This window comes from Gracilinanus agilis, chromosome 1, assembly GCF_016433145.1.
Source record: "Gracilinanus agilis isolate LMUSP501 chromosome 1, AgileGrace, whole genome shotgun sequence".
NCBI classification, from domain to species: Eukaryota; Metazoa; Chordata; class Mammalia; order Didelphimorphia; family Didelphidae; genus Gracilinanus; species Gracilinanus agilis.
Genome location: NC_058130.1, coordinates 400374837 through 400397985, shown reverse-complemented (window position 1 = coordinate 400397985; position 23149 = coordinate 400374837). Strand labels below are relative to the sequence as shown.

The window sequence follows — 23149 nt, the reverse complement described above, 5'->3', positions numbered from 1 at the left end:
ACATGGTTATCCTTTCCCAAATGCTTTATGATTAGTGTAATGAGCACTGTGTCTTGCTTAAGTGGAAAAACAATAATGGCCAAGTTGGAAAGACCAGAATGATATCTAAATTTAGATTTTTTATGAAGTATACTATTTATGTTTCAAAATACTAAACGTGATTTCTTTTCACTATTAGTTCCTGTGCATTCTTTTGCTGATGTTTATCACAGAAGCAACAGCTTTTGCTTTGGGATTCGTTTATCGAGAGAAGGTAAGTGGACTGCTAATAAGATGAAGGACCCATTACAGTACTATGTGCTCATGGAATGTTTGGTAAGTATCCTTAGCCCCATTTCAAGGCACCTTGAGGTTGCTTCCAAATGACCAGCCAGTAAAAGAGTTCTTAGCAGAAATACCAAACAACTGGTAAAAGGCAGGCAGCTGTACTCTTTTATAGCTCTAGAGTTCTCTGAATCTCTAAATGTGAATCTTTCAATGGCATCTATTTTTCAATTTAATTGGACAAGCATTTATCTCCTTATCAATTAATAGATCTACTATCTATCTTATGTTCAGGCACTTTACTAGGCTTTGGCCATATCAAAAAAATCAGACAGTCTCACTTCTCTGGAAGCTTATAGTTGATCACTAAACATCTTCATCAGTTTAAGCTTAGACAGAGCAACCCATAAAGCTAACCAAAGCAGTTTGCCTATAGTAAAGTCTACGTATGACCTCCTGAGCCTGAGATCAGGGCTCATAAAGAGCTTTTGGGGGAGAGGTTAGGAAGTCCTTGCTTCCCTAAAGACAGGAACAACTTCAAGCAGCAATGAATAGGTATGAAAGACTGATAATATCAGTAGCTAACCAGTCAGAGATTGAATAGCTCCTTAGTTTGACATTGGGAAGAAGCAAACAGCCAATATCCAAAAAGGAAATCTTGAGGTCTAGAAGGAATATTGCAACTTGTAATGTAAAATTTAATAATAGCTAAGGAGCAATTTGGTTATAAGTGATTTATTGGGTAGTTTAAAAAGGAACAGTCAATGGACTCTCTCCCCATTTAGTTCAAAGATTTAAAATACAAAGTAAAGCACATTTTTATACCCAAGAAACAATTGATCAAATATGTCCATGAGATCAATTAACTATAACAAAAGCAATTAACCAGAATGCAATTCTGGATACCAAATTAAGTAATCTAATTTCTAATTGGAGCAAAGTTTAGAGATTTCCCAAGTTGTAAGGAGGAAGAAGGAGGTTTCTGTCCAGATAGCAGGGCAAAGAAAAATAAGTTTCAGGGTCTTCTATTTTTAAAATGAAAAGATGATGATCAATTAAAACCACCAGTATTAGGGAAGATTAGATGATTTGTATATCTTAGTTTCTCATTGGTGAATACCAGAATGGGGGAAAGTACACATGGGATAGCACAAGATGAAGTCTGTGCTCTCAATTTAAAATCTTCTGATTCTCTCACCAAGCTAACTAAACCCACAACTATATGAGACTAAAACTAAGCATAATGTTCATTTTCTATTAACAATATTATGATTTTTTTTCAGTCACAGTACTCACAATAACCCTAATAACATAACTCTACAAACATTCCCATATGTAGTAGAAAGATCACCAGCTTTGGAGTCAAATGATCTAGGTTGTATATTGTATACCCCACCTTAGCTATTATATGTGTGATATTAGTCAATCATTCCACCTATTTGGGAGCCTCAGATTGCACTTCTGTAAAAACAGGGTATTAGACTAGATGAGATCTCCAAGGCTCTTTCTACCTCTTAATTCCTAGGAACCCATGAATGTCTTACAAGTTACCATGTTAGGATATGTGCTAACTGATGAAGATATAAGTATAAACATAATTCTGTTAGGGATGGGAGAGATTTTACCTCTTAAATATTGACATGATTCCTGTATCACAAGAGTTACTTAACTTTTTCCTGATTTGGGTCTTGAAAGGATACTTTATGATAACTTAATTTATATAATTAAATAAGGACTATTTTGTAATAAGAGCATCCAAATATTTTTGTGTTTATCCAAATATATTTGTGTGTGTGTGTGTATATATGTATATATATATATATTCATATTTTAAATTTCAGGTAGTGGCAGAAGTACAAGAGACTATGAATGAACTCTTTCAGGAGTATGGTAAGCAAAACCCAGAGACAGAGATAGTGGATTTTTGGCAATCTCAGGTATGTATCTGATAAATAGTTAATAACTGCATAATCTACTTATAATCTCTACTATAAGTTATATGGAATGTCCTAAAAATTTTTAATGTAGTTTTAAGTTATTAAAAGCTATTGTTTAAAACTGCACCAAGAAAAACATTAGCATTTGGTTCTAACTAAAAGATTAAGAGAATTATACTAATACAAAGTTTTTGAAATCTTTTGTCTTTTTTCATTTTACAAATGAAACAAGACAGACTGTATCTCGCTTTAGTATGTTCTTCAAGGATTCCTGGTTTCATCCCTCTGCTGGTGCAAATTTCAGACCCTCTGTACACTAGCAGACAGACTTCTTGAGCTGCTGTCCCTGAAAATACTCTTTGTTGGCCAATACTGGTGGTCCTACTCTCTCCTCACCTAGTTAGGCTGCTCCTGAGGCTGTACACTCTTCTATTTTGGTAGATCTACCAGAGCATGCTCTCTGCTCACCTAACATTCTAGGATCCAGAGACACCTCTAGGTCTCATAGTAACTGGATTTTTTCGATCAATAATCATTTGTTGATCATCTACCATGCCCACCACTATATGAGATGCTGAGAAGTTCCTGTCTTTAAGCTCTAAGGACTCTTCTTCTATGAGCTTTATTTTAAGCAACCTGTGCTTTGAAAAGAGTCAAAGTTCAGATCTGGTACTACCCAGAGCACATAAAACACCACGATGTTTAGTTCCCAAAAACTTTGCCCCTGAGCTCATTTGATTTCTGAATAATGTAGTTTGTTCACTCATGTATATTGGTCTCCATTTGAAATTTTTCAACAAATAAGCACCATCACATAAATTTCAAGTTCACCAGAGAAATATGAGTCATAGGACATTCTCAGGGGTACTCACAATGCCTTTTTCAGTACCTTGAAGTGTTCCCCAGTTTGACTACTTCAGATAATTGTAACATCTTCATGATCAAAAGCCACGGTGAGCTAGAATTGTACATCTAATTGTACATAATTAATTCTATTATTGTCCCATTTGAGGACTTTAGGTAATTTATTGCTATATTTTTATGTGTTTGTAATAGTGTGTATATACGTACATATATATAAATATAGTGGAAGCTTGGATAAGAAATGAATGCCCAGCCGTGTGACCCTGGACAAGTCACTTGACCCCCATTGCCCACCCTTACCACTCTTCCACCTATAAGTCAATACACAGAAGTTAAGGGTTTAAAATAAAATTAAAAAAAAGAAAGAAATGAATGGGCTTTAGAGTCAGGAAAATGTAGGTTCAAATTCCAACTCAATACATATTATCTCTGGATCCCTGGACAAGTAGCTTAATATTTCAATGCCCCAGACATTCCTCTTAAGATTATTATGTGGTGGGAGCATCTAGATGGCTCAGTGGACTGAAAGCCAGACCTAGAGGTCCTATGTTCAAATTTGGCCTCAGACACTTCCTAGCTGTGTGACTGTAGGCAAGTCACTTTTCTCCTATTCCCTAGTCCTTTCCACTCTTCTGCCTTGCAGAATTGATTCTAAGATGTAAAGGTTGGAGTGAGAGTTAAAAAATTATTAAGTGGCAGAACACTTGTTAACTTGCATTGATAGAGAGGAAATGTCCTAAACCAAAGAAATTGCAAATTCAGACCCCTTTTCCCCTCCACCCAAAAAAGGTATTTATTAATGATTTAGATGTAGGAAGTAGTCACATTTATTTTTTAAAGTTACTTGAAGGTACATTTCTAAGGAAAATTAATGGCATTTCATTCAATTTCAGTTTGAATGCTGTGGTGTTAAGAACTACACTGATTGGATTAATATGGAATGGTTTAACCGCACAGGAAATAATAGTGTCCCTTGGAGTTGCTGCAAACAAGAATTCAAGAACTGTAGTGGACTCCTCAGTGAACCTCAAGAACTGAATACAGTGGTAAGGATTACCTTGAATCCACATAGGACATTTCTGTTTTAATGCTATTTTGCCTGAACTGGTGATATTTTTTTTTTGGCACGGGCAGTGGAAGATGGGAGGTTGGGTCATGGTACTGGAAACTTCCCTTTGAAAAACTTCTTATATTATTATATATTGCCAACCATTTGGAAATCTACAGTCCTAGAAAGCTGCCTGGGAATAAAGAGATTAAGTAACTTTTCCAGGGTCATAAATCAGTAGATATCAGAGAGCTGACTTTAAATCTGAACTCTGGTCTTCTCTACTCTGAGGCTAGCTCTCTTTTTACTTCTTTGCCTCACCACTTCTCGCTGAAACTGATTTTATATGTCAAAGTCCAATTTGGCCATTTCTAGATATGGTCAAATGATCAATGAGGAATCAATAAAATACTACCATGGAGAACTGGTACTATGGATTCAAGATGTATCCTGAACCCAACAAGAAAGCTTTAAAAGCCAATATGGAGTTAGAAAAAATTCAGTTAATCCCTATCCACCCCACATTATTTTTTTTTAAAACTCTTACCTTCTGTCTTAGAATCAATAGTATGTATTGGTTCCAAAGAAAAAGAGCTATAAGAGCTAGGCAATAGGAGTTAAGTGACTTGCCCAGGGTCACATAGCTAGGAAGTATCTGAGGCCAGATCTGAACCCAGGACCTTCCATCTCCAGGCTTGTCTCTCAATTTATTGAGCCTCCTAGCTACCTCCCCAATCCCACATTATTACATATAATTTATAACTTCCATAGTGCTAATGTCTGCCCATAGGCAAATACTCTTTGCAGCTCTATAGAATGATTAATACAAATCAAGAAGGCAATCTTTTCTACCAGAAGGCTTATAAACTGCATGAGATTTTTAGAAGATAGAAATCTTCTTGGAAGAAATGGCATATGTAGGACCCCTTTTCTCAATACATGCCACTACATCACAGTTGGCTAAAAAAGTGAATATGATTCCTTCTGAGACTGCTTCAAAATAACCTCTTAAGAGATGGTGTAGGTTTTGGAGTAAAGTTATTTTAAAATATTTTTTATCTCATACTTAAATACTGAGCATTTGTATTTACATAGCAGAACACCAAAAAAGAGTATTCTGTACAAAATCATGAATATCCATTTCATGTGCTTGTCTTTCCTCCCTCAAGTATATACTGTAGTGCAGAGGTGCAATCAACCCTGCAAAAGGCTAACTGCAGAATTTCTGGCAGTTGAGAGGGTTTAGAACCCTGACTAGCAGCAGTTGATCCTGGAGGCTTGGTCAGAGCAGAAGGGTCAACTGAGCTCGGTCTTGGGGCTGAAACCTGGCCTTGAATCTGTGCCTTTTCTCTTGAGATTTTGTAGCTTAGCTAATTCCTCTGGATCTCCCTGACCTTCCCTATTCCAATCATCATTTCCCTTCCTAATTTCCTGTGGGTTTTGGAAGAAGGGTGGATTTGGGTGGTAGCAATCAAACTTTGAAGACTTAGGTTTTCCCCATAGATAGGTAGGGCTTACCCTTGATACAAATTATCTCCTGATTCATTGTGTATAACTTCCTTAACCTTAAAGGCAACAAAGCTTCCTAGGCTGAGTGGGAACAGGCTCTATTTCAGTCTCCCATTCCTGTGTCCCTCCTCCAACTTTGAAGCTTCTCCCTAGGCAGTTGTTAGAGAAACCTTGTATCCCTCTGTCCTTTATAATCTACCCTGAAACTTAATAAACACTGTTGTCACTTAATCAAACCTTTTGCTAAATCATTGGTTGAATGATAAAAGAGGGATAAGGAGAGAAAGGAATAGTTTCTCTTTGGGTCCTGAGGGGAGTTGGAGGCATCCATCTTGGAGGAAGTGGTGATCTCTATACTTCCTCTGAGAAGCCCTTCTATTTCACAGACAGGGAAGAGCCTTGGGACTGTCTTTGTGAACTTGAGAAACTGACTAGAAAGCCCTCTAGTTAGTTTCAAACCATTTCTGACTGGCCCCGACCTTTTGTCTGTAGAAGTGCCCTTCCTACCTGAAGGGGTTCAGCCTGTTTCCCTTCAGTGTCCTCTGTCTTCAGTGTACCCAGTCTGTGTCTCCCTGTTGCAGCTGCCTGCCCAACTACCTCATCCTCTTCCCTTGCCGCTCATTATACTTTATCGTCCTATATTTCCCTAAACTCAGTCTTTCCCTTACATCTCTCTTACCACCTCAATCTACTACCTCCACTATTGCACCCTTCTTTCCCACCTACTGACCTAGGGACCTACAAACCCCATCCACTTGCTATATTCCCTTATTACAATACTAAATTTTGCATGGTACTTTCAAAACTATCCTGTTTATCTATGCTTACCTCTGAACTTCCACTATTTTCATTTTTGATTAAAAAATGCTACAGTAACCTCATTTTTTTTGGTCATTTCTATTGTTCTTTCCCCTTTAATCTGAAACGAGTCTCTGGAGCAGTTTTAGGCAGGAAAGGAATTGGTCTGAGTACAATTCTATTGCCTTGTAATAATACACACAATCTTCATTTATCCTGCATCACTTCAGGCTCATATCTGGGCCAGAAAATCTTCATACATCTCATGTCTTCGTATATACCAATGAGCTTTGGGGTTCAGGGTATATCTAATTATGTATATTCCAGATAAATAAAAATGATTTATTTTATTGTAATGTAGGGACTTTGGTTTTGCCCATAGTGAAGAACATCCACAGGACCACATAAGTGTTTGGGAAAATGCCTTGGGTATGCCTTAGGTCCTCCCAGATATTTAATATTTTTTTTCTTTCTCACTAGGGTTGTGCTGGGATAATGGAATTACGAGTAAAGGAACTTATCAATTACATCATGATTGTCATCCTAGGATTTGCAGTTGTAAAGGTATTTACCTGAATTTTCCAGATGAATCATCTTCAGAAGTATTTTATTCAGAGTTGCAACCAAGGTGTTCTGACTAGAATATTGTCTAGAATATCAGCATTTGGGGCATACCTCTTTCCATGGTAGTCCAGAAACCACTATCCTATGCCATGCACTTCCTGTTTCCCTTACAGTCTTAATGTCAGTATGATACCCATCTTCCAAGGCTCACCTTCTTCAGCAAACTGGATTAGATTTACTCTAATTCTTATGATAAAGAATGAGTGCTTAGATTAAGAATCAAGATAAAGGATAATTTTTTTTAAAATATTGTTTAGAATATCATAAGTAGGATTTAGCGACAGTGAGAATATAACAGAAGAGAGGCAAAGAACTCCAAAAAATGAAACCCAAAGCAATGCTTATTTTGAGTCTAGTAATACAAAAAAAAAAAGCTGAGCAGGGTGAGAAACAAAAATTCCTGGAGGAGAGAGAGAGAGATCTTTCTTTGTCATCTTCATTTAAAGAGGTAAATGAATCTCTGAGAAAATCTTTTTCTTTTTCAGTTTTTTGGAATGCTGAGCATTTTAGTGATTGCATGCAGGAAAGAAGAGAATGATTACCAACCCTTAAGCTCTGGAGTGTTTGCTTGAAAAAGAGATGAGCAAATGAAACTTTACTGAATCATTCAAACACAGATGGCTTTTACAGACTGACCCCAAAGAATATTAAAACCCTATGGATAAAAAAAAAATTTATTCATAAGGACAGAAGATGATGAGTTCTGGAATTTGTCATTCCTTACTACTCTGTTCTCCCATCGTACCCTGATATACAACCAGCAATATAAATGAGAAATAAGATTTGATTAATTGAATCTACATCTACATAGAATTAATATGATCTGTGCAAATACCACATTAAGGGAGAACAGTTTCGTGGGACCAGTACTATAAATGAATGACAGATGGAATATTGGGGATTTGGGTGTTAATAGTGGAATTTTATTGTTATGTATTGGTTAAGACAACCAAAAACTACTTAGCTTTTTAAATTATGAAATATATCAATTGCATCCGTGGTTTAAGTTGGCATATTACACACCTAATTGGGTTGTTTTGTCTGTTTAAAAGACTAAATTAAGTGATATGAAAATTGACTTAAAATGACTACCTAACTTTGGCTTATTTGATTCAGCTGTATTGTTTTGATAAGATTATGGCTCACTGTTGCACCTCAATATGAAAGGCATGCCCAGTTCATAATAAAGAAAACTAGTTCTCTTGCTTTGTAAAATTTCCATGCGTTTCTTAGATAAAAGCATGTCACAGAATGACAGGTCACAAAGAAGCTGAAAGAGATTCAAAGTCTTTCTAATTTTAAGAGTGAATTTGATTGAGAATTCCCTTGACAACTTCACCAACATGTTTTCAGTTTAGAGACTAAGTTTTTAAAGGAAATAAAATCCCTAAAACTTTGTTTTCACATTATGTAAACATTCTCTTCTAGGTCAGTTCTTTTACTTTAAATGTGGCATTCCTGTAAACAGCAAAGGAAATGTGAACTCAGTTTAAGATATTCTGAGCTTGATCTTACGATGAAGATGATAAATGGATGATTAGGTTGTTCTAGTAAATTATCCACTCTTTTTGGTATGGGTATGTTAGCTAACTTTTGATAACAAATTATGGACTTTTCTTTCCCCTTTCTTCCTTTTTCTTTTCACCTTTTTTTTTTCTCCTTCCCCCATTGCCCAGGTGTTCCAGCAATCCCAATATAATCAGCATGGAAGCTTTATTCCACTTCCCTTTTTCATCCTGGGCTAGTTCATACTTCCTTGGGCAATTAAGGTTTGATCCTCCACCCTGAAGGGCTCACCAAAATTGGTACCAGATTTAGTGTGGACACCTGTTTGGTCCTGAGAGGTCCACCTGCCTCAGCTTCCCCAGCAGTACCATTCTATTTGACCTAATTTTAGACATTTTCATGCCCACAATTGTCTTCTATCACTTTTCATCTCATTTTAATTTAGAAATATCAATGAAGACTTATTTAGATTCACATGCATAGATGAACTAATTACAATGCTATCAGATTATAATAAAATATTCCTCTAGGATTTATGGTTCCCTGAAAAAAAGATGGGCTCTAATAGCTTTTCTCTTAAGGAAATAAAGACTTTTCTTGTATGAGATGATTTTTCTCTTAAGATTAGTAGCTTATGCTTTTTTTTTTTCAAAATTATAAAGGATATGGATACGTTTTAGAATTTTAGCAGTTATAAAAGGCCTCTTTGTGGCTTGCAGAGATCAGGTTTTAAATTATTCAGTGCTGATTTTGTAGTAGTAGAGTTGGAATTATTTTATATGAACCTGAATCTTTAGATTGACAGAAAAAATAGCTTTTAAAAAGGTGATTGTCTTAAATAAGATATATATATATAGAGAGGAGGATCCTCAAACAATGCTGTATTAAAGGAACAAGTTGCTTTCCATATAATTTCTTGTGATTTTCCTAATTATACAATTACTCTTATTCTGGTATATTACTTACTAGGCAGTTAAATGTCTTTTAATTTAAACTTTCATGTACTGAGTACTGTCTTTACTAATTTTTCCAAAAATCACCTTGGAATACATCTTAACAAAACTAATAAAATATGTAATACCTAAATATGCTTGCAATTATTGTTTCCCTATTCCCATGGATATACTAAAAAAAAGGCAGAGTTGAAGTCTATCAGTGACAACCTTACTTTTCATTAGAGACAACAGGACATATGCATAAAACCATAATAATAAACATTAATTTAGGATCTAACAGCTGCAGTGTAGCAGAGTGGAAAGAACTTTGGAATCAGAGAACCTGGGTTCAGATCTGTAATCTGGCTCAGATCACTACTGTGTGACCCTGCTCAAATTCATTTTAGGATTTAGAAGGGGGGTAAGGGGGATATGGCACTTGAACTGAGTCTGAAAGAAATCCAGGGATTCCAAGTCAGAAGTTCGGAGAAAGAACATTCCTGGTAAGGGAAACAGCCACAGTCAGTGTAAAAGTGGGATATGGAAGGTTATCTCTCAGAAATAACAAGCCAGTAGGCTAGTATGGCTACAAGGGAATAGAATATAAGAAACCTGTAAAAGTAGAAAGAGGCAAGGTTGTGAAGAACTTTTAAATTCCAAAGGGCTTTATATCAGATGGAGAGGAATCAGAGAGCCTTACTAATTAAGAGCATTCGCTACTTTCCACTCTTCAAAAAAACCTTCAAGTTCCTGATTACTCGAAAGCAAATTAATTGAAGTACAGTTTCTGAGTTTAAAGTAAAGTTTGGCACTTCACTCTTCAACCCTCCAATAAGAGGGGAAAGTAGGCTGAGAGAGGTGGAGTCAAAGCCTGAATTAGCCCCATGGTGGTGAGTAGATTCTCTAGATATATTAAAGTGATTGGAATAATAAAATAACAAATGATCATATTGTTACCTAGGTGCATTTCTAGGGAGACCGAAAAAGATCACATTACAGTGAAAGTGGAATAGAGTACTTTCTTGCAAAGACAGTGGTAGAAATGTAATTAGAGTTCATGAGGCCACTGTGGGCCACATCTGTGTTATCCTAAAGCAGTGGTTCCCAAACTTTTTTGGCCTACTGCCCCCTTTCCAGAAAAAATATTCCTTAGCCCCCTGTAAATTAATTTTTTTAAATTTTAATAGCAATTAATAGGAATGATAAATGCACCTGTGGCCATCACCACCTGCTGCAGCACCCACCAGGGGGCAGGAACACCCACTTTGGGAATCACTGTCCTAGAGTTTTGTTTCTATGCTACCTTGGTGTGAGAGGTAGTGGATCCTGAGAATTATCCAGAGACTTGTTGGGTCACATGCTATATATCATCATGGCAGTATGTTGCCTAAGAATCTCCAGCCCTGTATTATTCCCATGACCTTGCCCTTATGCCCTTATCAAACAATGCTCCTCAGTATGACTGGCTTGATTTCAATAGGCTCTTTTCACTGCTGCTACAACCAGGAAAATAACTTCCCCCTTGCTGTGTGGTTGTGACTTGGCCATTTAGGACAGAATATCTAAAGGTTTAAGAATAAATAAGAGCTGAAGAGTTGTAAACAGTGGTTGGTCATCTAATTAGAACTTTAAAAGACAGTGGTGCCTCAGATTCACAAACCAAGTTACTTTATATAACTAGATGGGTTAAGGGAGCATCTAGGTGGCTCAGTAGATTTAAAGCCAGACCTAGAAACAGGAGGTCCTGGGTTCAAATCTAGTTTCAGACACTTCCTAGCTGTCTGACTGGACAAGTCACTTAATCCTGATTGCCTAGCCCTTACCACTCTTCTGCCTTGGAATCAATACACAGTATTGATTCTAAGATGGAAAACAAAGGTTAAAAAAAAAGATGGTTTATCATTTGTTTATTTCCTTCATTATGAATCCATTTTCCTTTTCTTGTTTTCTCTTTCCTTCTGACTCTGCATTTCTGCCTCTGGATCTTTTTTTCTCTGCCTTTTACCTATTTCCTTTATTTCCCCCTAGAATGGACATAATATGGAACTGAAGTATATATTAAAGTTTTCAGCATATATTTCATGTATATTGAATAAAGTTCCTGTTTTTAATTTTAAGAGTTTCATGAGTTTATCTTTTTTAAGGTGTCTTAAATGTCTTATATTTCTCAAAAAAGTCTCCCTAAAATGGCTTCTTTACTTCTATGTTCTTTTACTGTGCTCTGACAGAAATAAATATTTCCCCATTCTACATCAGCATTTAGTGTCCTTTCTGATAGTATGATTATGATTTTGATATAGTCTCCCCCAGTTCCCTCCATCAGTCATCTATTCCCTAAAATAAATCAAACATGAATTTATATATTACTAAGCAAACCACTTACCTACTTTTCCAACTTTAAACTTATTTTCACATGCTATTTCTATTCCTGAATATTAAAATGACTTATTCCTATAATCTAGCTATACCTCCTTAAAGTTTATAACTAGGTACATGGCATTATCAGTTCTATTAAATAGAATCCTTCCAATATCTAATCCTTTACTGACTTTTGAGGGAAGTAAATTCAAATGTGATTCCCAAAAATATATATATGTGAGAATATAGTGGTCTCCCCCAAATCTGTTTTGTTGGGTCTGGTATTTCTTATGACAGGGCTCCACTCTGAATATAGTCCTTTCTATGAATGCCTTTCCCCTTTTGTGAAATATGTTATGTTTGGAAATTTCTATACCTAGTGCTATAGACCTGGTATAATAATAAAGGAAGCCAATAACCAATGTTTGATAGAATGGAGAGAGAGAGAGAGAGTCTTTAGGTGACTCTCTCCTCTAGCTCTCCCCTGAGCCCAAATATGCACTGGGAGACTTTAAGAGGGGGTGTCACCCAGAAACTGGGTGGCCTGGATGGTTGTGCTGCCCCACAGGAGTTGGGGGCGAGGCTTCCCTGTAAGATGAGGTATGTGGTACCCCAATCCGATACTGAATAAGGATGGTGTTCACACAAACCTCCCTCCATCAGTTAAATTCACAGTGGGTGCTCCAGCTTCAAGATGGAGGCAGCCAGACTAAGTTGTGGTTTCCCTCTCTCTTGTAGTCTCTCAGGCACTCTGCAACACTATCTGACTAATGAATGGCTTTTATTATTTGAAATTCAGGGAATGGGGAAAGGAATGAAGAGCAGAGGGACTTTGGGGTGCCTTCTTCGCTATTCCAATGGGGTTTATTACTTAGGTGGGAAACCCAATGGTTCCCACTTCTAAGCTTCTCCCCTCGCCTCTTCTCCTTCTGTTTCTATTTCTATTTCTATCGTTTCCTATAATTGTAAATTTTGAATGAAAAGGGCCTCTCAGTAAAGTTGGGTAATGGGCATAAGAGACTAAGAGATTGCTCCCAAAATGGAGTCCAAAAACTTAGCTAAATTGGTGATTGAAGTCTTGATGGTTGAGATGTGATGAATGGCTTTGATCAGGGAATCAGGGTTTCAATTTCCAAAGAAAGATCCTCAGGAAGCCCTCAGGACTAGATCCGAGCTGGGATGTCCTCCTCCTCTCTCCTCCCAGTCCTCTGCTTGAAGACCCTCCTCTCCTTCTTCCTCAGAGAAAATCCCCAGAATTCTCCCTGGTCTCAACTGTCAGCAACTGTCAGCAACTCTCTTCTCTGGCTCCTTTTGTTCCATCCCCCTTGTTCAAATCCCATCCTTACACTGGGTATAGAAGTGTGGGGCAAGAACAAATTTAATGGCCAGTCACTGGAATCAGCCTATAACATCAGAGATGGGAATTCACTCATGTTTGTCTGAATGCCAAATGACAATGATCTTCTGTATTTCACTATTGCAACTGTAAGTGGCCTACTTTGATAATAGATAACTCCCCTAAATCTTACCCCAAAGAGTATTAGTCTGTTTTCCTGCTTTTGACAGTTTCATCTCCTGGACATATTACTGTAGAATTCAGTAAGGCAAAAAGTTGAGAAAATGATCCAAAGTGTACTTGGGAGGCTCCTTCTTAAATCTCTGATATGAGTTACATAGGATTTAGAGCTGGAAGTGACAAATATGTACCCAAATAGCTATGATACAAGGTAGAGTGGGTTATTAATGGAGACTCAGATTCAAGTGCCAGCTTTGCCACTCTCTGTGTAACTTTGGGAAAGTCACTTACATTCTTTAGGTCTGAGTTTCTTCATCATAATAAGAGCATTGGATCAGATGACTTTTTAGATACCTTCTTACTTTGAATCTTTATATACAATTATAAGACATGGAGATCTGTCTTAAGGAAGTAAAGATTGAGTATACATTTGTGTAATTCAGAAGGCACTATTCTCAATACCTGGCACAAGTTAGAAAATTTCTACCACAATAAAAAATTAATAGAATTGTAGCTAATACCCATAGTGATGAAATGTAAACTGTAGACCTGATTAACCAGAGAACAGTAGTTTTAAAATATAAACAGTTAATACCCCCTAATCTTTATTTGGACTTTTCTCTATAGTAGGATTTTAGGAGAAAGTACCAAATTACAAGAAATCAGAATGTGATTAAAAGTGCAACTTTCAGACAGGTGATCCTAAGGTTCAAATCTGGCCTCAAACACTTCCCAGCTATGTGACCCTGAGCAAGTCACTTAACTCCCATTACCTAGCTCTTACCACTCTTCTGCCTTGGAACCAATACACAAAATTGATTCTAAGAGAGAAGGTAAGGGCTTTAAAAAAAGTGCAACTTTCAAGAGACATTCTACATACATTTAACTTAATCTCCTATATCTACAGTTTTTTACCATGTTTCTTTATATTCAAAATGATGAACCTGAGGCAAAATCCTCAATACTATAATAATAGTACCTTACATTCATATACAGTAATCCTTTCTACATCTCAACTTTCCCCAAGTTGAATTTAAGAAATTTCCCCCATTTAAGAAATAAAATGGGAATTTTTTTTTGGGGGGGGGGTTGTGGAAGCTGCAGATGACATGAGAAGGACAGCAGATTTCACAGAAAAAATTTAGAAACTCAGAAATGCATATTTAAATACCAAAATTTACAATAAGGGACTATAAACATCCCATAAAAGAAAGGAAAAAAAAACCTATACTTCTCTGGTTCAAAAGAAGGACCAAACAATTTTATTTGGATTTTCCAGATCTCAAGGTTGCCTTGTCCCTAGCTTGCTCAATATGGAAGTGATAACTATATGTGTGTGTATGTATATTTGTTATAGACACACATATAAATTTTTCTTTTTTCAAAGTGCTTTCTCAACACCCTGGCCCTTCCCCCAGATGCAATGTTAGGAAGAAATTGAGGTACTTTCTCAACTCGGGTCAATATTACCCCCATTAACCCTGTAATTGTGAAAGTGAAATTTGGGAGATGCCATCTAAAAGTATATATATTTTCTATGGACACATGGGAACTATCAAACTACATTTCCCGTGGTCCAACGGGTTTCCGGTTCTGGTTCTTTGGGCGTGGGGACGTCTGTGTCACCACACAGAGAACAGTTTAAAATGAGAGGAAATCCGAAAGTAAACCTTTTTTTTTTAGCTCTTTAGCTAGACTCTTGGCTAGCAGGCTCGGGGAGAGACGAGAGGTAACAAAATGGAGGCGGCAGTTTTGAATTCTTACAAGCGTGTGGTCTAATGACTTTATCTATCAGCATGGCTTTAATTAAAATACTAATTTATATTATTATATCAGTCTTTATCATTTTTAATCGTAATAAATTCACCAGTCAACAATTCTCTTCCCTGGGTATCACTTCCCTATATGTGTTATCTCTATCTACTAGAATGTTGTTGCTTTGTCCTTCCTTTTTGAAGAGGGACTAGTCCTTGACTTGCTGGAGTATTGTATTAAAGTGAGGCAGAGCTACACAAAGTCATCAACCTCACTTTCTCCTCCAGAGTCCCCCAAGTCCAGTCATAATAGAAAAGTCAGGACAGCTGGTGATGGCCCAGGGGTTCAGTGGATGACTGGCATATTTGGTTTGATCAAACTCTAAGCACTCAAGAGCAGCTGCTTCCACTGCCTTCATGGCTATTGGAACAAATTCTTCTCATCCACCATCCTGCTAAGAGAAATCTTCACATGTGTGGGGTTGACATCCTCTAATTCATGACAGGTTTGAGGCTTGTCTGTTACCCTTGTATAGGATGAGATTCAGTGTGTAATTCTCAGAGTAGTATTTGGCTTATAACTCCAATTTTCAAGACCCTTTAGTATTACTACTCCTTAGATTAAAACTATCCCTCCACCTCAAAATTTTTAGTTTTCCTGACCTATTTTCAAAAACCTTGAGAAAAGTTTATCTATAGGAAACTTGCTAGCTAGTATAAGATTGCTAGCAAGATAAGAAAGAACACTGAGTTTCAATTATATTTTTACTGTTCTAGGCTGAAAACCCCACGATAGTCACTGGTTTTTTATCACAGGGGCATTTAGGGGTACATAATGTTGAAAATTACTCACTCAAATAATAGGGAAAAATTCGTGCACAAAAATATTTATAGCCACACTCTTTGTAGTGGCAAAAAACTGGAAAATGATGAGGGTGTCCATTGATTGGGGAATGGCTGAACAAATTGTGGTATCTGTGTGGTAGGGATAGGGGAGCCAGAACAGCCAATTTTTAGGTACTTGATTGAAAGTATTTTACAAGAAGTTCAAGGAGTCCTGCGTCTTAACATATGTCAAGTACTGCAAAACTCGAGTCTCACACTAGGTTCAAGTCCTTTCATATTGGTGTTAGAAATTCAATAATCCTACCTGGACTAGTTTCGTCTTTTGACCTGTGTGCTTCTAGGGACTGTGCAGCTTCTCATCAATCCCATCGGGATTGGTTGGTCTTCTTGATCTTGTGGTTCTTGGCACTGAATAGTGGCTCTTTTGTTCCCTTCTCCTGAAATCAGGCAGAAACATTAATCACAGTCCCATAACATTTATCAATAAATGGCAAGTTTCCATAGACTAAAGCTTTTGGGTATGAATTACTATTAGAACAAATACATTTTTTTAACTTATATCAAAGCAGAATCAAAAATTAATATTGTTTATATGTACTTTAAGTACAAGAAATAAGAAAAAGGGAAAAAAATAAAATATTCTATTAGAAAAATAAAAGGAAAATCAATAATAAAAATTCAGAAATTCAATGTGTTCCCCAAAACAGTGTCCACTTTTCTATGGACTATTATCTCCAATGCATGTGATATTTTAAAAAACCTATGAACTCATGAATACTTGTCACAAGTTCTACAGACGTAGCAAATCTTTCAACCTTGGCTGACATATTTTTAACAAAGCTTATTACTGCCATCATTTCAAAAAGTGGCAAAGGAGCCCAGAAAAAAACACAAACCCTCTGTACTGAAGATGAAAACCTTTTTTTTTTTTTTTTTTTTTTTTTTTGGTCTAAAATGTCACCAAGAATTAAAATCATTCTGGTGGAGAAGTAGAGTAAAATAAGCTGAAGAATTAAAAAAGTTAAGTTTTAGAAGAGTTTAAAAAAATACACAGAAAGGTATTTAGGCTTCCTGCAAGATGCTCCCTCTTGGAATACTATTGTGCTAAGAGGAATAAAGAAATGGAGGAATTCCATGTGAACTGGAAAAACCTCCAGGATTTGATGTAGAGTGAAAGGAGCAGAACTAGGAGAATGTTGTATACAAAGACTTAGATACTGTGTCACAATCAAATGTAACAGACTTTTCTACTAGCAGCAATGCAATGATCCAGGACAATTCTGAGGACCTTATAAGAAAGAACACTATCCACATCCAGAGAAAGTGGGAGTAGAAATGCAGAAGGAAAACATAATTGATCACATGGTTCAATGGGGATATGACTGGGGATGTTGACATTAAATGAGCACTCTATTGCAAATATTAACAATATGAAAATAGGTTTTGAACAATGATACATGTAAAACTCAGTGGAATTGCTCATTGGCTCCAGGAGGAGGGAGGGAGGGGGGGAGGAAAAGAACATGAACCATGTAGCCATGGGAAAATATTCTAATTTAATTAAATTTTTTAAAAATTGCACTCTCAAGATTTGAAACATTACAACACCCCTCCCTCCCACCCTCTTTTGTGGGATTGGCCAGAGGGAAGGAGACTCTTGTGTCAGGATTATTATGAAAGTCTGGTAGGAGAGAGGACATTTTTGCCCTAAGAAAGCAGCTTGCGTGGGCAGAATTCCTATTCCTTCCCTTCCCCTTTGCCTTGACACCCCAACCCTGCTTTCTTGCTGTCTGCTGTTTTCTCCAAATAAAGTCTCTTTTTCCAGATAGTTTTACCATGGTGTGGCTGCTAGGTATGTTATAGCTTCTTGGAATCACAAAAGAGTTGGATGAAAAGTGGACACAAAAGGGGGATCAGCTGACCTGAAAAGGGTGTTGCAAGCCCTCAAAGTCAAAGGTGCAAGTCCTCCTCAAACAACCCATACATCCTGATAGACGCAGAAAGCCTAATGGAAATTCAAATAATGCTGTCATTTCGTTATTTGGAATAGTGGTAAAGGAAAATAAATGTCTCACTGAGACATCCTAAATCTAGTCCATTAGTAAGACCTGTGCTTATATAAGGAACTATCTCCTGCTGGACAAAATAGTTCTCAGTTTTCTAAGAAGGCTTTACCACAAGTAGATCATTTTTCTTTGATGCCCTCAGGGTTTTTCAAACTGGGCCAAAATAATGCTTTTGTGATGATCTTTAATTTTTGTTCTCTCTATTGTTGTTGTTTTAGATTCTATAATGTAAGGAAAGGAGAGAATATACTAAGGAACTCTTTGGGAGAAAATTTGGCAAGGGAACTTTAATGAACTCTTCTAGTGATGGAGTCTTTATCCTTTTGACCAGTACTTCAAGGTGATAATTTAGTTTATAAAATAATGAAAAATGAAGTGAACAGAAGAAACAGCAATATTTTAAGGATGATCAACTGTGAAAGATTTAGCTATTCTGATCAAGACAACGATCCAAGACAATTCCAAAGGACCAATGATGAAAAACGCTATTCACCTCCAGAGAGAGAACTTAAGAGACTCAATGCTGGTTGGAGCAGACTTAAAAAAAACAAAAAAACACTTTTAATATTATTGGTTTTTTGTTTGTGTTTTCTTTGGCAATATAGCTAACATGGAGTTTTGTCTTGCATGATCATGTTAACTTAGAAAAAACACAGAACTATTAAATAGTCATAAAAGCCACTCTTTAATTAAGGACAAGGAGGAACAGGGCTGATTAGGCCTCCACTGCCTTATGCAGAGTCTAGGATTGAACTCTGCTTGCTCTGGTCCCTGACCCCGGGGAGTGCCATCAGACTAGATGAAGACTCCTAGGAACAAAAGAAATTGGGGAACTTATATACCATTTGGGAAGATCCAGGGGTTGGGAAAGATGATTGACATGATCATACTGATAGGATACAATCAAGCTTGGGAAAGGAATCTTAGCCAGAGCCTAGGGTGTAAGGGAAGGGGCTGCTTACTATGGATACTAAAGGATGGTCCCTGCCCAGGTGTGTCTTCCTGGGAAAGGGTCTCTGATACAATGGGAAGACTACCTAAGACAAAAGGATATTTAGCATTTATCCTAGGGTCCATTATTCCCTCTGCAACTGCTAGTCTGAGATTCCCTTCAGGGTGGATTCTCATGGGATCAGGGAATGGGGAACAAGCACAAGCTTTGGGGTGCTCTGATTTACAAGCTATTCCTAAAACTTGGGATTCATCAGATCTCACTAGGCCACAAGTTTGGGGTCTCTAGATTCCACATCGACAATCATATATAATTGAAATAAATTATTTGTCAACTCAAGGGAGATAGGAGGGAGAGAATTTGGAATGCAAAATTTTTACAAATGTTTAAAAATTTTTTACCTATTTTTGTAAGTGAATAAAAATAATTTAAAACAAAGAATATGCAAATGACACATTGTTCCAGAAGAGGGAATTCCTAGTAATTCCTATAGTTGGAAGCTGATGGTCTTTGAGATTCTTTATAACAGGTCGTGTTGAAGTCAGTCCTACAAGATCCTACAAGAGCCCTAAAATTTTCAGTGTATTTATAACTTAAGAAGCTATAGCTACAGATTAGCACTTGATTTATTGTTTTGTTTCTTGTCCAGATATAAGAAAGTGTTAATAATGCAGATTAAATTTAAAAGTAGGTGTACACATTTTTTTTAACCCCTAGAGAGCCCAGTTGTTCATTACCAGCACACCCTTATATTGCTCTGTAAACACAACTTGAGTTTATCAGAATTGCTGTAGAAAGGAGTGAGGTCATCACCAGACTGGAGGCCAGATGAATGTTGGCATCATTATCAGCAGCAGCAGATATACCTGGCATTTATATAACCTTTTAAGATTTGCAAAGTGCTTTACAAATTTCTCTACTGACTGTACTAATCTGAGACTTACTTTGACTTTTCCACAGGAAAGTGTGGACATGGAATCTAGAGTTCCCAAACTTGTAGCTTAGTGAGATCTGATGAACTCCAAGTTTAGAAATAGTTTGTAGGTTGGAGACCCCAAAAGCTTGTGCTTGTTCCCAGTTCCTGTGAGAATCCACCCTGAAGGGAATCTCAGGCTAGCAGTGGCAGACTGAATAATGGACCCCAGGGTAAATGCTAAATACCCTTTTGTCTTAGGTAGTCTTCTCATTGTATCAGAGACCCTTTCCCGGGAAGACACACTTGGGCAGGGACCATCCTTTAGTATCCATAGTTAGCAGCCCCTTCCCTTACACCCTTGCCTCTAGCTATGATCCCTTTCTCTAGCTTGATTGTATCCCCTCAGTATAAAGTCAATCATCTTTCCCAGCCCCTGGATCTTCCCAAATGGTATACAAGTTCCCCAATTTCCTTTGTTCCTATGAGAACACTAGCACTCCCTGGGGGATCGAGCGAAGCAGTGTTCATTTAGACTCTGCACAAGGCGGAGTTCTGCATAAGAGGCCAAGTAGCCCTCATCCCCCTTTCCCATGATTAAAGAGTGGTTTTATGACTATTGAATAGTTCTGCGTTTTTTCTAAGTTAACAAAAGCTTATTTTGGAATAGCCTCATCTTGTAAGATATCATCATCCTTGAGACTCTACCTCACCCACTACCTTTTGTCTCTGGTTGGAGGGTTTGGACATAAATGTCAGACCTCCCTTAAGGAGAGACCTCTGATCAGAACATTTCTCATCTGACAACTATTGGGACTTTTCTGACTTTTCAACCATGTCCTGAATGAAATTCCTTCTTCTGTCTTCTCCCACCACCCTCAAGTCTTTTTACTTACCTTTTGTCCCTTTTTCCACCCCCCACACCCCAAACCCTTAGAATGCAAACTCCTTGAGGGTTGTCTTTTTTCATGTTTGTATCCCCTGCCCTTAGAGCACTGAACCTGGCACACCAAAAGATATTTATGGATTATTGTCTATCAGCTCATTTGTACCTCAGAACACTCTTGCTTGAGGCTCCAAAATTTTCTGATTTGGGGAGATAAGTAATGACCCTGGGGGCGAGGTAGGGCCACAGTTTGGGGAGGAGGCTGAGGATACAAGAGTATTTATTGAAAGTAATCTGGGATCAGTGATGCATTGTGTTCCCATATCTATCCGGACTGGGTGGGGAGTAGGAGAGGCATCACTTCGTCTAGCACATGCCCACCTTTGGAGGATTGGTTGAATAACCCTATTTGTGCCAAGTGTCACAAATTTGGGAGGGAATGAGCTGCAAAAGTCCAACTTCTTTTGCTGATGTGTACCTGTCAGAATTATCTTTATCTCATTATGAAAACTATATTATAAAAAGCTGGCCCAATCTGAAAAGCTCACTGATTTCCAGTCAACACATAGCTACTTTGATGTATTTTTTAACAAGCTTGTTTTAATTTCTACCCTGTTTTCCCTCATTAATTAGGGTAAATGCCCAAAAATGGAAGAATTTTTCTTTTAACAAGGTGGTTAATGGGTTTGGGAAACACTGCCTAGTGGTGGGAGGATGGGAGGGGGCCTTGCATGCAGCTATAGCAATAAGCATTAATTTTTTTAATCATTACCTTCCCTCATAGCATAGATATGGTTCCAAGGCAGAAGAATGGTAAAGGATAGTGATTGGGTTCAAATGACTTGTCCTGGGTGACACAGCCAAAGTGTCTTGAGGCTAGACTTGAACCCTGGACCTCTGGTCTCTAAACCTGGGGCTTTTCCCACTGAACCACTTAGCAGGCCCCAGAAAGCATTTATTAATCATTCTATGCTAAGCAATGAGGTTACATATAAAAGACAGGACCTGCTCTCAAGGAGCTCACCACCTAATTGGGGAAACAATATGCAAACACTGCATACAAACATGATAATGGGGCTTAATCAACAGAGGACTAGTATTGCAAAGGGATTCAGTAAAGGTTTCCCGTAGAAGAGTGTAGCTGGGTCCTGAGGGAAGCCAACCCAAAAGGGACGTTCTGCACAAAGCCTCCATCTCCTGCAAACTATAAATGCTGCCCCAGTTTGCCTGTTTCAAGTACTCAAAAGTCAGAATGGGGAAAATAAACATTGAGCGGCTCCAAGGGAGGAGGTGGGGAGGAGGACTTCACGGCTTCTGCTAAAACCACCTCTCCTGGGGGCAGCTGGGTAGCTCGGTGGATTGAGAGTCAGGCCTAGAGACTGGAGGTCCTAGGTTCAAATCTAACCTCAGACACTTCCCAGCTGTGTGGCCCTGGGCAAGTCACTTGACCCCCATTGCCTACCCTTACCGCTCTTCTGCCTAGGAGTCAATACACAGTAACAAAACAAAAACAAAAAAACCACCTCTCCTTCCCTCTTTCATTCACTCCCCCACCCAGAGACTGAAACCTCTCCAAGTTGGGCACGCGCAGAAGTGCGAGTGCGCTCCCGGCTATCCGCTCGCGCCTCTCGCGAGGTCGTGTCTGCGCCTGCGCCCTGCGCGGTTGAGGGCGCGCAGTTTGAATTGGTCGCGCGCCGAGGCTCCCTTGCAACTATTTCCAATGCGGAGACTTCAAGGCTATACGGCCCGGTGAGTTAGCGGGCTCTGGACTCCAGGAGTAGGAGTGGGGGTCACAGGTGATTGGCTGGAATGTGGGCGGGTCTGCGCGGGGCGCGGGGGGCTGGGGTAGAGCGGTTTGTGGGCGAGTGACCGTTAGCTCGCGGTTCCTCTGGTTCGTCGAACTGAGCTCAGTTTTAGTTCCTCTGCCTTCGCGCAGCTGCTGGCCACGAGCCCCAGAGGTGGAGCCCCCGTGACCGGCGCGTGACCCTGCCCGAGGCCCTGAGCTTTGTAACCCGGGGTGGTTTGTGCCCCCTCATCCCTAAACTAACCCCGCTGGTCTCCCTGGGCCGGGTCGGCTGCGGAACCAGTGGATCCTGCTCAGAGAGGAGGGGTCTGACCTGGCCTTAGGAGAAGCCTGGAAAGGGCGGGGGCGGGGAAAAGCCGAGCAAAAACTGGTTTGGTGACTTTCACCAGCTAATTAATACCCTTAAGTTTTCTGCTCATTGGCTGATCTTTGAGAACTGTCTGGAAAGAGTCAATTGTCGTTTGTGTGCCCATATCCAGATAGTAACATGTCAAATTTTAATTTCTCCTCTAGGGAAACACATATATGTATATAGATCTAGATAGCATTTTCCCTCAACGAAACAAAGG

The 23149-nt window shown here is 38.4% G+C and overlaps 1 protein-coding gene across 1 annotated transcript in view; it reads left to right on the top strand.

Annotated features, from left to right (window-relative positions):
• LOC123237655 (tetraspanin-36-like) overlaps nt 1-9636 on the top strand; it is a 57304-nt gene extending 47668 nt beyond the window's left edge. Inside the window, exons 3-7 of the mRNA XM_044664720.1 lie at nt 179-253; nt 2106-2201; nt 3959-4111; nt 6901-6984; nt 7530-9636. Of these exons, the coding sequence (XP_044520655.1) occupies nt 179-253; nt 2106-2201; nt 3959-4111; nt 6901-6984; nt 7530-7616 (495 nt within the window). The 3' untranslated portion in view covers nt 7617-9636. The remainder of the gene's footprint in view (nt 1-178; nt 254-2105; nt 2202-3958; nt 4112-6900; nt 6985-7529) is intronic.
• The last annotated feature ends 13513 nt before the right edge of the window (nt 9637-23149 follow it).